The sequence below is a fragment of the Pristis pectinata genome, chromosome 8 (genome assembly GCF_009764475.1).
Source record: "Pristis pectinata isolate sPriPec2 chromosome 8, sPriPec2.1.pri, whole genome shotgun sequence".
NCBI classification, from domain to species: domain Eukaryota; kingdom Metazoa; phylum Chordata; class Chondrichthyes; order Rhinopristiformes; family Pristidae; genus Pristis; species Pristis pectinata.
This window is the reverse complement of record NC_067412.1, coordinates 54,861,375-54,876,542: the sequence shown is the minus strand read 5'-3', so window position 1 is coordinate 54,876,542 and position 15,168 is coordinate 54,861,375. Positions and strand designations below refer to the sequence as shown.

General features: G+C 48.4%; 1 protein-coding gene across 4 annotated transcripts in view; it reads right to left on the bottom strand.

The window, feature by feature from the left end:
* Nucleotides 1-15,168, bottom strand: part of btk (Bruton agammaglobulinemia tyrosine kinase) — an 89,603-nt gene that overhangs the window by 37,082 nt on the left and 37,353 nt on the right. For all 4 annotated transcript variants that reach the window (XM_052021449.1, XM_052021452.1, XM_052021451.1 and 1 more), the window contains exons 5-10: nt 13,703-13,831; nt 11,365-11,438; nt 6,482-6,654; nt 5,529-5,591; nt 4,454-4,508; nt 3,364-3,443 (exon numbers count right to left, since the gene is read on the bottom strand). In XM_052021449.1, coding sequence (XP_051877409.1) covers nt 3,364-3,443; nt 4,454-4,508; nt 5,529-5,591; nt 6,482-6,654; nt 11,365-11,438; nt 13,703-13,831 — 574 coding nt within the window. The remainder of the gene's footprint in view (nt 1-3,363; nt 3,444-4,453; nt 4,509-5,528; nt 5,592-6,481; nt 6,655-11,364; nt 11,439-13,702; nt 13,832-15,168) is intronic.

The following is a 15,168-nucleotide window of genomic DNA, read 5'->3' as shown; positions in this document are numbered from 1 at the left end:
ATCTTTCAGGTGACAGAGGGGCTGCCAAGAGAAAGCTTGTACTGGAAAGTCTTAGACAGTCATAGAGTCATACAGCACTGAAACAGGCCCTTCGGCCCAACTGGCCCATGATGACCAAGATTTCCATCTAAGCCTGTCCTATATGCCAATGTTTGGTCCACATCCCTCTAAACCTTTCTGATCCATGTACCTGTCCAAGTGCCTTTTAAATGTTGTAAATATACCTGTCTCAACCACTTCCTCTGACAGCTCATTCCATATACGGACCACCCTCTGGGTGAAAAAGTTGCCCCTCAGGTTCCTACTAAATCTTTCCCCTCTCACCTTAAATCTATGCCTTCTCGTTCTTGATTCCCCAACCCTGGGAAAAAGACTGTGTGCACTCACCCTATCTATGTTCTTTATGAAAGTGTGGGAGCTGCACTGATAGGGCACAAGTGCAGAGTATTGCATCATACCCCAGGCTCATAGCTGGTGTAGACAGACAGAGGAGACAAGTGACTCTGCCTGTCTGCACCATCTATGAGCCTGGGGTGAGATGCAATACCATTGTAACCATACGAATTACACCATCAATCTAGCTAAGCTTCCAGTTAGTAGTGACCCTCCTTGGGCCAGGACATTGTTGGTGGGGTTGGGAAGGGGGTGATTTTGGAGACAGTGATGCTGTTTAATGTCTGCTAGGAACAGACTCTCTGCTTGGAGATGCTTATGTGCAGAAATCTGTACGTGCAAGGATGTTGATTGCACAAGACGAGCAAGTGGAACTGCATACTTCCCAACATGGTCACCTCTGCACAAGGTGTAGGGAAGGGCACTGGCGAAGCAGCTGAAGATGGACGGGTGGTGGTGCACACTGCAACCACTGCGGTCAATGGCTAAGTTTGCAGACGACACCAAGATAGGTGGAGGAGTAGGGAGTATTGAAGAAACAGGAAGGTTGCAGAGAGACTTAGATAGTTTAGAGAATGGGCAAGGAGATGGCAGATGAGATTCAATGTTGAGAAATGTGCCGTTGTACACTTTGGAAAAAGAAATAAACGGGCAGATTATTATCTAGAAGGAGAGAAAATTCAAAGTACAGAAGTACAAAGGGACTTGGGGGTCCTCGTGCAGGATACCCTAAAGGTTAACCACCAGGTCGGATCGGCAGTAAGGAAAGTGAATGCTACGTTGGCATTCATTTCAAGAGGTATAGTGTATAAAAGTAGGGAAGTGTTGATGAGGTTCTACGGGGCACTGGTGAGGCCTCATTTGGAATACTGTGCAGTTTTGGGCCCCATATCTTAGGAAAGATGTACTGATATTGGAGACGGTTCAGAGGAGATTTACGAGGATGATTCCCGGAATGAAAGGGCTTACATATGATGAGCATTTGTCGGCTCTTAGACTGTACTCACTGGAGTACAGAAGAATGAGAAGGGACCTCATAGAAACATTTTGAATGTTGAAAGGACTGGACAGAGTAGATGTGGCTAAGCTGTTTCCCTTGGTGGGTGAGTCCAGGACCAGAGGGCACAATCTTAGAATTAGAGGGTACCAGTTTAAAACAGAGATGAGGAGAAATTTCTTTAGCCAGAGGGTAGTGAAATTATGGAATTCTTTGCCACGTACAGCAGTGGAGGCCCGATCATTGGAGGTGTTTAAGGAGGAGATAGATAGGTATCTAATTAGTCAAGGTATCAAGGGATATGGGGATAAGGCCCATATGGGGCTAGAAAGGAATAGTTTTTTTTCTTTTTCTTCTTGTTCTTCTTTTTCATTTTTTTCTTTAGCTCATGGAGCAGACTCGATGGGCCAAATGGCCTACTTCTGCTCCCTTGTCTTGTGATCTTGTGAATTCCTATGACAATGTACTGGAGCTGAGATGACTCCCTCCAGCAGCCACTACCTCCTCCATTGTGTGGGGTGGATCTGCAACCCTTGATTCCAATTGATATCGATGTTTCTGGGATCCTCAAAACCCACTGGAACAACTGCTCCCTCAAAGTCAGGGAATCACTAACACTCTGCCATCTGTGTTGGATTAATGCTGCCATCTAAGTGGGTGCTGATTTCTTGGATCAAGCTTGTCCTGATTCTAGCGAACAGGGCATGCCTGGGCAATCTTCCTCTGCCTCACAGGTGGGCACCAGTGCTGTCACTGGACTGGAACAGTTTAGCTAAAGGCATGGCCTTCAGGAGGTTGTCTGGTCCCAGGGCCTTTGCTGGATCCAGTGTCCTCAGCCCTTCCCAGAGTAGGTTGAATTGGTTAAACATTACATTGTGTGTTAGTGGAAGCCAAGTTAGATCATTCACTTGTAACTTCTAACCATCTCGGCAAAGGCTCAGTTGTAAACATTCAGGACAGTGATGGCTGGGTGATTTACTGTGGCACCTGCTCCTGAGAAGGGATTAAACAACCAAAAAGGATCTCTTCACTGTAAACTGAGTGCAGAAGGGACAACAGAGAACTGTAGGGGTTTCTAACGGACATGGGGCAAGTTTCTGTATCTGCAGGCAGTCCAGTTATTAACAGGAAGGGCACATTCTCCCTGCAGAGGGAGTTGGGAGGAGCTGTGGCTGGATTCTAATACCATTGATAGTATTGACCATGACACCCTGATTGGAAGAATAGAACCAGAAAACACAATTTCCCCTTGAAGGGGCAACTTCCCAACTCACCCACAGTGAGGGAGTGGCCAATGTGTGGAACAGACTCCGTGAGAAGATAGTGGAAGAGGACACCACTGGTTCCATCAAATACAAATCAGATTCAGAAAGTAACATTTGATGATACAAGTTGTGGGTAATATGAGACAGAGAGAATAATATGAGAATGTATCTGCTCAGGATGGGCACACAATGTCTCGTCATGACCCCCAAGGCTCTCCAGCACTGGGCTTTTCCTCACCCTTTGTCTACGTTGACTAAATGATAACAAAAGTCAACAACTCCACTGTAGTTCCACCAAGGGCCAGCCGAATGCTGCAAGGTGAAGTGAATGAACCTTGGTCTTTCTGTCTGTCCCAGTGTGAGTGGGCTGGGATTGCTGTTCTCTGTAGCGGTTAGCGTAACGCTATTACAGTGCCAGCGACCAGGGTTCAATGCCGGCCACTGTCTGTAAGGAATTTGTACGTTCTCCCCGTGTCCGTGTGGGTTTCCTCCAGGTGCTCCAGTTTCCTCCCTCATTTCAAAGACGTACAGGTTTGGAAGTTGTGGGCATGCTATGTTGGCGCTGGAAGTGTGGCGACACTTGCGGGCTGCCCGCAGAACACTCTACACAAAAGATGCATTTCACTCTGCATTTCAATGTACATGTGACTAATAAAGATCTTATCTTTTTGCCACATAGTCAAACGGTTGAAAAGCAGATTGACCTACCCTGGTGTTTTGCTGAACACGGACATTGTGTACTTCCCAGGCTGACTGGAGTTCCTGAGGAGAAAGGCGCCTTCCTTTCCCTACAAAGGAAAGCATACGTCACTGCACTGACTGGTACAAGGCAGGTTAGTTGGGTGCACTTCCTCATCGTTCTACTCCTGGGCCTGGCCAAGGTAGCCACTCACAGCACCAGGCAGCAGGCCTTCGGGGGTTTTGCTTGAGCCAGCTGCCTGCCCCTCTTAAGAGGATATATCCATGTCCCTGAAGAGGGAGAACACAGGGCTCAGGGGCTTTCTGGAGGCATTCCGGGACTGGTGGGCGCTGCAGGGGCTGGGAGTGAACCCTGAACAACAATGACAACATTTTAACTTGATATATTTTTAGTAAATACAGAACTGAGAGTGATATAGATTTTGTAAATATGTTAATAAGCCTCCTTTTATAAAAAAAATATAAAAGATATTGGCAGGTCAAAGGGCATCTCAGAGCATCTATTCATAAACCAAACAGCAACATGGTTCCTGATGTGTTTGGGGGATTTACAATGACAATCACAGTGCCAGAACAAGAGCAACTGGGCTATTGACAGCACAGGCTGAAAATAACCTGAATTTAGGGAAGTTACAGGGGACTCGGGGAAGTTTGGATTGAGCTCTAAGCCATTGTAAATGGAACAATGCCTGGCTGGGCCCTAGGCTTAGCGAGGTGTGCAGGGTTTACTGACACAAGCAGCAGACCCCGTCCACAGAACCAACACTAGGCAGCAGCACTCAGTGCCGCTTCCTGGCCCAGCCAGAGCGAATCCCTGGGCAAGGGGTCAGCAATGCAACCGCTGGAAAGAGGAAACCAAATTTGCAGAGCTGTGCATTCTTCAGCACAGCCCCATGGTGTCACGTGGGAGGATTTAACCTATGGGGGATACTTGAAGGGCTGTGCAGAGGGGATCTGAGATCTGGCATCCTGCCCCAGGAGAGTCTGACGGGACACTGGGCATCCTCTAATTCTCAAACACTGCCCACTGTCCCGCACCACACTGATTGTTCAACACTGCTGGCACATGGTATGGAGAGGGAGTGGGAACAATGTTTACCTCCTGCTTCAGAAGCTGCTCTGCTTTACTCCTTGTGATTTCTTTATTGTACCATCTGCAAAGAAGGGAGACAGAGTGAAGCTTCTGGTCATGTCACACACCACACCACCCTGCAAGTCTGCCCCATCTTACGCTGCGATATTCCTCTGGGAAGGAGTGGGTGAGGAGTTGGCTCAGCTTCTGCTCAGGGAGGGGCCCGTCGTGGGAAGTGTACAGGGTAGATCCCAGAGCCAGGATCACAGCACAGGATGTTCCCTCGCCGGAGAGTTCATCCCAGAGTCACGGAGCTGTGGGATTCAGCCCACTCTTGAGGCACCCACACAACCCAGACCGAGACAAAGGGCTGTACTGTGGGAGTGAGGTACAGTCAGAAGGGCTACTGTGGGACTGCAGAACAGTCAGAAGGGCTGTACTGTGGGACTGCAGAACAGTCAGAAGGGCTGTACTGTGGGACTGCAGAACAGTCGGAAGGGCTGTACTGTGGGACTGCAGAACAGTCGGAAGGGCTGTACTGTGGGACTGCAGAACAGTCGGAAGGGCTGTACTGTGGGACTGCAGAACAGTCGGAAGGGCTGTACTGTGGGACTGCAGAACAGTCGGAAGGGCTGTACTGTGGGACTGCGGAACAGTCGGAAGGGCTGTACTGAGGGACTGCGGAACAGTCGGAAGGGCTGTACTGTGGGAGTGTGGAACAGTCAGAAGGTCAGTACTGTGGGAGTGTGGAGCAGTCAGAAGGTCAGTACTGTGGGAGTGCAGAACAGTCAAAGGGCTGTACTGTGGGAGGGCAGAACAGTTGGTAGGGCAGTACTGTGGGAGGTTGTGCCAGGAGCTGTAGGATTGTGAAGTTCCTTCTGTAGTGGGCTCTCAGTGACTGGCTCCTTAAGGCTCAGTCCCCACCGAGATCACAGTGCAGGGGTAGGAGGGAGGTGGCTGAGGAAGGAGCCAAGCGCAGGTGACTGGAAGGTGAGGACAGCCCCAGTGTAGTTCAGGAGTACTGCCATTTGCTGGGCTTGTACTGACTCAGGGCTCCGGCTCATGACCCAGGGCAGTGCGGCATCTCATCTGCACCACTTACTCGTAGGCTTCCAGCTGGTTTCTGGACTCCACCACATAGTTACTGGGGATGAAACCTTCCCTCCTGCAGAACAGAGAGAGTGAGTGGTCAGCCTGCACCAACCCCACAACAAGCTTGCCAGCCACCTGTCAGAGTGGGTCACCACATGTCCCAACCATTGATCCCCCTGTGATCCATACCCCCAGTCCCTGTGATCCACTCCCTGATCCCCCTGTGATCCATTTCCCCTGATCACCTCGCAATCCACTCCCCCTGTTCCCCCTGAGATCCAGTCCCCAGATCACCCAGTGATCCACTTCCCCATCTCCCTGTGATCCACTCTCCGATCACCAGCCAGGAGACCAGGGCAGAGGTGAACTGGATCTCACTGAAACCAACCATTTCAGTCTTGCTTACACACATTACCATGTATATGCAGAAATAATTACACACACACACACAAACACACGTGTGTGCACACAAACACAGCCATGTGCATGCACAGACACAAGTATGCATACAGATTTGCACACATGCATAGTGTGCACACATGCGAATGAATATGTGCACACACGCGAATGAATATGTGCACACACAAGCACACATATACTCCCACACATACTCACACACACAAGCACACTCACACACCTTCTGTATTGCTGAGTTCAGATCAACAACGCTCAGTTATGCCCAGATAACACCTGTGATAAAGACAAGAGCCGACACAGAAAACATAAGCTGGGAGATGCACAAAGGCTGATCATTCTCACTACAATCCAATGGGAGAACGTTGCTCCCGATGTGTTCCTGGTCTCCACATGTCACCCACCACTGTCTCCACCAGGCAGGGGTGCTACGTTCCTGTGGGCCTGCCCCAGGTGGATTTAACTGGATCCTCCAGCTCCCAGTACCTGTTCCCTCCTCGCTGCCCCCAAACCCCAGCGCCCACCCCAGTAACCACACACCACACGTACCCGTGAGCGTCCCTCGCCCGCCACCAGTTGTGGTCGGTGTGATCTAACACGAAGTACTCCTCGTCCTTGCGCAGGGGCAGGTCTTCTGGGTTCATGATCTGGTAATCGTACAGGGCCACCACCACCTTCTTGGTTACCGAGCTGGGCTGGGGAGCTGGTGCACGTTTCATTGGCTGTGAGGGAAAGCAAGAACCATCACCATGTTATCACCAACAAGTGAGTGGCAACCACCTATTAATTATTGTTAACTAGCATTACTTCATTACCTATTGGTAATTAGCCCCATGCAAATTACCACTGACTGGTCAGCTAACAACAGCCAAGTTATTAGTTGGTTAAAATCCATTAACTAATTTGTTAATGACCCCTTTCTAGTAGCTGTGCAATTTACATGGAGGGAGGTGAGACTGAGATTAAGGATGCTGGTTAACCGGGTTATGCCCAGTACAGGGAGCAGGAGGGGGATGGGTTAACCAGGTTATGCCCAGTACAGGGAGCAGGAGGGGGATGGGTTAACCAGGTTATGCCCAGTACAGAGGGAGCAGGAGGGGGATGGGTGGGGAGAGGGGCAGGGAGAGGCAGCAGTAGCCAGGTCTGTGACACCAGGACTAGTTCTGAGACTCAGTGGGAAAGGGTGAAGGCAGAAAGGACTCCAGCAATAGGGGATAGTTAGGGGGGCGGACAGGAGATTCTGTGGCCGCAGAAGGGACTTCAGAATGGTGTGTTGCCTCCCTGGTGCCAGGGTCCAGAATGTCACAGAGCGGCTACAGAACATTTTCAAGGGGGAGGGTGAGCAGCCAGAAGTCATCGTGCACGTTGGCACAAATGATGTGGGTAGAGAAGGGGATGAGGTCCTGCAGAGTGAATATAAGGAACTAGGGAAGAAGTTAAAAAGCAGGACCTTGAGGGTAATAATCTCTGAATTACCTCCAGTGCCACATGCTAGTGAGGGAAGAATAGGAGGATAAGGCAAATGAATGTGGGGCTGAAAAATTGGTGTAGGGAGCAAGGATTCATATTTTTGGACCATTGGGATCTCTTCTGGGGCAGAGGTGACCTGCACAAGAGGGATGGGTTGCACCTGAACTGCAGGGGGATCCAATATCCTGGCAGGCAGATTTACTAGTGATACTAAGGTGGGTTTAAACTAGTTTGGTAGGGGGGTGGGATCCCAAGCATCAGGAAGGCAAATGAGAGGCTGGAAGGTGATGCAGAAGTCAGTGACAGCAAGTTGAACGGGTATGACAGGCCAGAGAGAATGGCCAGGAGCGAGGAAAGCCTATTGGATTAAATTTATTTCAATGCAAGAACTCTGTCAAGTAAGGCGGATGAACTTAGGGATTGGATAGCTACGTGGGACTGGGATATTATTGCCATTATAGAAACATGGCTAAGGGAGGGACAGGGTTGCAGCTTAATGTTCCGGGGTACAGGTGCTTTAAGCAGGATAGAGGAAGAGGAAAGAAAGGAGGGGGAGTTGCATTTTTGATTAAGGGGAATGTCATAGCAGTGGTCAGAGATGAACTTACTGGATCATCCAGTGAGACTTTATGGGTGGAGCTGAGAAATAAGAAGGGGATGATCACATTGTTGGGATTGTACTGTAGGCCCCCAGATAGTCAATGGGAATTAGAAGGACAAACATGCAGGAAAATTGTGTAGAATTGTAAGAATAATAGCGTTATCATAGTAGGGGATTTTAACTTTCCTAACATTGACTGGGACTACCATATTGTTAAGGGCTTAGATATGGTGGAATTTGTTAAGTATGTTCAGGAAATTTTGCTCGGGCAATACACAGAGGGGCCTACTTGGAAGAGGGCAAAGCTCGACCTACTCTTGGGTAATAGGGCAGGGCAAGTGACTGAGGTGACAATGGGGGAGCACTTCCGGACCAGTGACCATAGTTTTAATAGTTTTAAAATAGTTATGGAGAGGGACAGAACTGGTCCATAGGTTCAAGTTCTAAATTGGGGCAAGGTGAATTTTGATGGTATGAGACAGGAGCTTGCAAAGGTTGTTGGAGTAGGTTGTTTGCAAGCAAAGGGACCACAGGCAAGTGGGAGGCTTTTAAAAGTGAGACAGTGAGAGCTCAAGGTCTGCACGTTCCTGTCAGAGTGAGGGACAAGGCTGGTAAGAATTGGGAAGCCTGGATGACGAAGGATATTGATGAGACCCTGGCCAGGAAAAAGAAGGATGCATGGGTCAGGTACAGGTAGCTAGGATCAAGTAAATTTCTGGATGAGTATAGGGGATGCAGAAGAGTACTCAAGAAGGAAATCAAGAGGGCAAAAAGGGGGTATGAGGTAACTTTGGCAGAGAAGATTAAGGAAAATACAAAGAGTTTTTATAAGTATATTAAGGGAAAAGAGAGAGAGAACAGGGCCCCTCCAAGATCATAGGGGACACCCTTGTGTGAAGCCTCAGGAGATGGGCAAGGTCTTCATTGAATATTTCTCTGTTTTTACCATGGAGAAAGACATTAAGACTTTAGATCTAGGAAAAGTAAATCAGGAGGTCTTGGGGATAGTCTGCATTACAGTACAGGGGGTGCTGGTACAGGGGGTCTTAAAAGGTATGAAGATAGACAAATCTCCAGGGCCTGACCAGGTTTATCTAAGAACAATGTGGGAAGCTTGAGAAGAAGTTGCGGGAGCCCTGGCTAAGATATTTACATCATCGTTAGCCACAGAAGAGATGCCGGAAGGCTGGAGGGTAGCGAATGTTGTGCTTTTATTTAAGGAGGGCAGCAAAGAAAAACCTGGGAACTATAGGCCAGTAAGTCTAACACCTGTGGATGTCAGTAAGTTAGTCAGGCCCTGAGGGCCTTAAGGTGTCAAGGTCCTCAGGGGACCTTGAGAGTTTAGTATGATAGTAATGTTAGTAAGTTACTGGAGTGGATTCTGAGGGATAAGATATAAGCACATCTGGAAAGACAGATTGGGGTAGTCAGCATGGCTTTATGCGTGGGAGATCACGCCTTACAAACCTGATTGAGTTTTTTGATGAGGTGACCAAGAAAGTTGATGAGGGCAGGGTGGTAGACATGGTTTATATGGACTTCAGTAAGGCCCTTGATAAGGTTCCACATGGTAGGCTGCTCTGTAAGGTTAGGTCGCATGGAATCCAAGGAGAGCTGGCTAATTGAATACACAATTGGCTTGATGGTAGAAAGCAGACAGTGATGGTGTTAGGTTGTTTCTCGGACTGGAAGCCTGTGACTAGTGGTGTGCCTCAGGGGTCCGTACTGAGCCCATGGTTGTTTGTCATGTGTATCAACGATTTGGATAAGAATGTGCAAGGCATGGTTAGTACGTTATTAAGATGACACTAAGATATGTGGTATAGTGGACAATGGAGAAGGTTATAAAAAATTACAGGGGGATCTTGGTCAGCTGAATAAGTGGGCCGAGGAATGGCAAATGGAGTTTAATTCGGATAAGGGTGAGGTGTTGCATTTTGGAAAGTCAAATGCAGGTAGGATTTCACAGTGAACAGCAGAGCCCTGGGGAGTGTGGTGGAACAGAGGGACCTTGGAGTACAAGTACATGGTTCACTGAAAAGTGGAGTCACAGATAGACAAGTTGGTGAAGAGGGTTTTTGGCATTCTGGCCTTCATAAGTCAGGGCAATGAGTATAAAAGTTGGGAGGTCATGGTGCGGTGGTGGAGGACGCCGGTGTGGCTGCACTTGGAGTATTGTGTTCAGTTTTGGTCGCCCTGCTATCAGAAAGATGTTATTAAACTGGAAAGAGTGCAGAAAAAAAATACAAAAATGCTGCCAGGACTTGAGGGACTGAGTTATAGGGAGAGGTTGGACAGGCGAGGACTTTATTCCTTGAAGTGTAGGAGACTGAGAGGTGATCTTATAGAGGTGTATAAAATCATGAGGGGCATAGATAGGGTGAATGCATTCAATCATTTTGCCAGAGGTGGGGTATCAAGAACTCAAGGGCATAGGTTGAAGGTGAGAGGGGAATGATTTAAGAGGAACATGAGGAACAACTTTTTTACACAATGGATGGTATCTATGTGGAATCAGCTGCCAGAGGAAGTGATTGAGGCAGGTACAGTAACAACTTTTAAAAGACAGTTGGATGGGTACATGGATTGGAAAGGTTTAGATGGTTATGAGCCAAACACTGGCAAATGGGACTAGCTTTGATGGGCATCTTGTTCGGTATGGACCAGTAGGGCCGAAGGACCTGTTTCTGTGCCGTATGACTCTATGACTTTATGACTATCTATGAGAGGGGTACAAACCCACCCACCCCTGGGGGGAGGTTGCAGCTCTGCCTTGACTCCACAGTTCACTGTATACAAGATCCTTTCTACAAGACACCATCACACCATCCTGTCCAGACTGGGTGGAGCCAACACCTCGCCCTGGGGTGTGTGGAGCCACCAACTCTCACCAGGAGTGGGCAGAGCCCTCACCTCTCCCCTGCGGGGTGCAGAGCCATAACCTTACCCCAGAGTGGCCAGAGTCACTACCTCTCCCCTGGGGGGCAGAGCCATAACCTTACCCCAGTGTGGCTGGAGACACCACCTCGCTGGAGTGGGCGGGGCTACACTCTCCCAGCAACCAAACATCTGGAGCCCATGGAACATCTGGCAGGAGCTTGGTGGTTGGTCACACCTCACTGGCTTGGTAGCACTGAGATCTGCAATGGTGTAGGGGCAGGAACGCCCCCTGAGCCTAGTGAGAGAGAGTGGCAGCCACAGAGAGTGGGGAGGACAGAGGTGGGGGGAGATGGGGGTGATGGATGTGATGGAGAGGGAACAAGGCAAGGACATGGATGGCAGGCAAGTCAGATATTTGGAGGGATCCAGAGGACATGTACAGAAGGAGAACTTTAAGGAATTCTGGAGCTCGATCACTTACCTGTTTGTTTTCTTCCACTGGAGTTGGTGGGAGGGGCTTCCTGGATTTACGACGGGAGTTTCCACCTGTCCGAACTGCAAGCAAAATATCTTGGAATTACTGTAATGTCTCTTTCCTTCCCTGAAAGACTTTCCCTCCAATGTGAACTGTTAGCTGGGTACAGTCCTATTCGAGGAGGTAAACACAGACTTTGGTGCTACTGAGGGATCACTGCACTCCCAGTCACAGACTGTAGCTTCTCAGGGTTCCTTCAATGACCTGTTAAACTGAAATCCCCATCTCACCTCTCAGGTGAGTGTAACAGCTCCCAACACACTGTTACCATTAAAATCAGGGGAATTCTCTTGGATAATAACTATCCCTCCAGTAGCACGTGTGCACAGATTGGCTCTGTGTTTCCTGTGAATACACCTGGAATGTCCTAACATCACAAGGGGCAGATCTTTCCAGGTTTGTGACCAAGACATTGGATTTCGCCCTCTGCTCCTCTTCTACAGGATCCTGAGCAGCTTTAACTTCTCCTTGGTGACACAGTGGCGCAGCTGGTAGAGCCGCTGCCTCACAGCGCCAGAGACCCAGGTTCGATTCTGACTTCCGGTGCTGTCTGTGTGGAGTTTGCACATTCTCCCTATGACCGCATGGGTTTCCCCGGATGATCCGGTTTCCTCCCACATCCCACGTGCAGGCTGGTAGGCTGCTGTATTTGGCTGCTGTAAATTGCCCCTAATGTGCATATGAGATGTAGTATCTGAGGAGAGTTGATGAGAATAAAATGGGATTAGTATAGGATTAGTGTAAATGGGTGGATGAGAGTCAACGCAGACTTGATGGGCCGATTGGCCTGTTTCATGCTGCATCTCCCTGTAATAGTGCAGCATTCCCTCAGTACCGCACTGATATGCAGCTGGGACCAAGCACTGAAGCGCGGAGCGGGGATCAAACCCCCAATTCTTCTAAGGCAGGAGGAACATGAACAGGGATCCACGGCTGTTTCCAAAGTTTCCTGGGAGTCAGCTACCTCCCCTCACCTTACTATCAGAGCCACCATCCATTGACCAGGACCACTCTAAGCGGATGCAGTTTCAGCATCCTTGATCTCCTGCAAGTGAATGCATCAACCATGCACACCCTGAACTTTGTCCATTGCCCGGGGCTGCTCAGTTCTGGGAGAACCAGTCACGAGCTCCCTTCTTCATCCTTCTCCTCAGCACTGTGAGGACAGGATTCGCCTGTGATGCCCCTGCATTCAATTAGCCTGCCCATGATGAAGGGTCTTGCCCTGAAATGTTGACTATTTATTTCCCTCCATAGATGCTGCCTGACCTGCTGAGTTCCTCCAGCACTTTGTGTATAATGAATATGGATAGGGTTGTGACTAGTGAGTCTATTAATGTTGGTAATAATTTAGTAGTGCATGGAATGGGCTGCCGGAAACGGTGGTGGAGGTGGATATGATAGGGTCTTTCAAGAGACTGTTTGATAGGTACATGGAGCTGAATAAAATAGAGGGCTATGGGTAAGCCTAGTAATTTCTAGGGTAGGGACATGTTCGGCACAGCTTTGTGGGCCGGAAGGCCTGAATTGTGCTGTAGTTTTTCTATGTTTCTATGTTTCTAGTTAACCCAAATAGTTATGTATTTGGTGGAGGAACAAGCAGAGAAAATATCTCCATCTCTCAGTTGTTAAACAAAGCTACTATTTTATCAGTGAAGCAGAGCAAGTGTGGTAAGAATAAATCTGGGAGATGATTTACTAGGATGTTGCCTGGATTTAGGTGCCTGAGTTACAAGGGGAGGTTGTGTAGACCAGGACTTTATTCCTTAGAACGTAGGAGATTGAGGGGTGACCTGATAGAGGTATATAAGACCATGAGGGACATAGACAGGGTGAAAGCACATAGTCATTTTTCCCAGGGAGAGGGTGCCACAAACAAGAGGGCATTGGTTTAAGATCAGAGGTGGGAGATTTAAAAGGGACATCAGGGGCATCTTCTTCATGCAAAGTGTGGTGTATATTTGGAAGGAGCTGCCAGAAATAGTGATTGAGGCGGGCACATTAGCAACGTTTAAACGCCATCTAGATAAGTACATGGATAGGAGAGGTTTAGAGGGCTATGGGCCAAACATGGGCAGATGGGACTAACTCGCTTCGCAACACCGTCAGCATGGACGAATTGGGCCAAAGAGCCTGTTTTCATGGTGTATGATTTTACAACTCTATTGCTAAAGTATGTGGTAATCTCAGGGATAGCTAGTGGGGTGGGGGTGGGGGTGGGGGTGGGTGGGGTCGTGCGGGGAGCAGAATTTGCTCATGGTTCCAAAAGACACGAGATTCTCACAGGAATTCATTGCTTGGATGATGCAGCAGCCGGGCGCGTTTTTGGCCGACTGTTGACAGCAGGACCATTCCCCTTCTATCCAAAAACACGGGTGGTATTTCTGCATCAGCTCCTGATTGAAGCGAATCCCTGAAACCGAGAATTGAATAAAATCAGTACAAGAGGTGGTAGAACCAGAAAACAGTCTCACCTCACCCACCCCACATCAGATTAATGCCCTGATAATCAAACTCCCCAAATATCACACAGAACAATGCACTTCATAACCAAAACCATAATTACGTGATACCTTTTTGGAAGTCAAATAGGGGTAGGACATATACAGAAAATGGTATGGTACTAAGGAATGTTGATGAACAGGGAGACCATGGTTGCCCTGAAAGTGGCAGCACAGGTAATAGGGTGGTAAGGAAAGCACATGACATGCTTGCCTTCATGGCTCAGGGCACAGAACATAACTGCTTGGACATCATGTTACAATTTTACAAAATACTAGTTCGGCCACACTTGGAGCATTGTGGCAGTTCTAATCACCACACTGTAGGAAGGATGTGATTGCACTGGAGAGAACGGCATTCGCCAGGATGTTATCTGGATTGGAGGACTTTAGTTAGGGAGAGATATTGAATAGGCTGGGTTTGCTTTCCCTGAAGTGAAGGAGGCCGAAAGGTGACCTGAGAGAGGGATATAAGATAATGAGAGGTATAGATAAGGGAGATAGTCAGAATCTTTTTTCCCATGGTAGGGGTATCAAAAACAAGAAGGCATAGGTTCAAGGTGAGAGGACAAAGTTTTAAAGGAAATCTGAGGGGTTCATTTAAGAACCCCTCAGCTTAAGGAACCTTATACTGATAATAGCACATTATGAAATGCACAGGTTACCACACCCTGACAGCCAGTGCCCAACACCACTTGATAAATTAACACCACCCGATCACACTGACAAATATCACAGATCAATCCCGACACACGAATGTTCCCTAAACTTCTCCCACACTGGGGGTGATTTACCGTGGCCAATTAACCCACCAACCCACATGTCTTTGAGATGTGGGAAGAAACTGAAACTGGAGAAACTGGAAACTGAGAAGCCCAAGTGGTCACAGGGAGAACGTGCAAATCCACATAGACAGCACCAGGGGTCAGAATCGAAACAGGGTCTCCAGAGATGTGCAGTGACAGCACACACTGCCCACCTCTCCAGTTCAATCTCATCTTTCCTCTAATGTGGTGACCAGAACTGTACACAGTGCTCAGGCTGTGACCTCATTGGAGTTGTACACAGTTTCAGCACTCCCTCCCTGTTCCTAACTTCTGCACCTCAGTTACTATACATGCCTTTTTAACCTCTTTATTGAGCTGTCCTACTACCTGTAAAGATCAATGGATGTACTCCAAGGTGCCTCTGTTCCTCCATACATCTCAATCTCCTTCCATTTATTGTACATTCCCTTCCCTTGTAACAC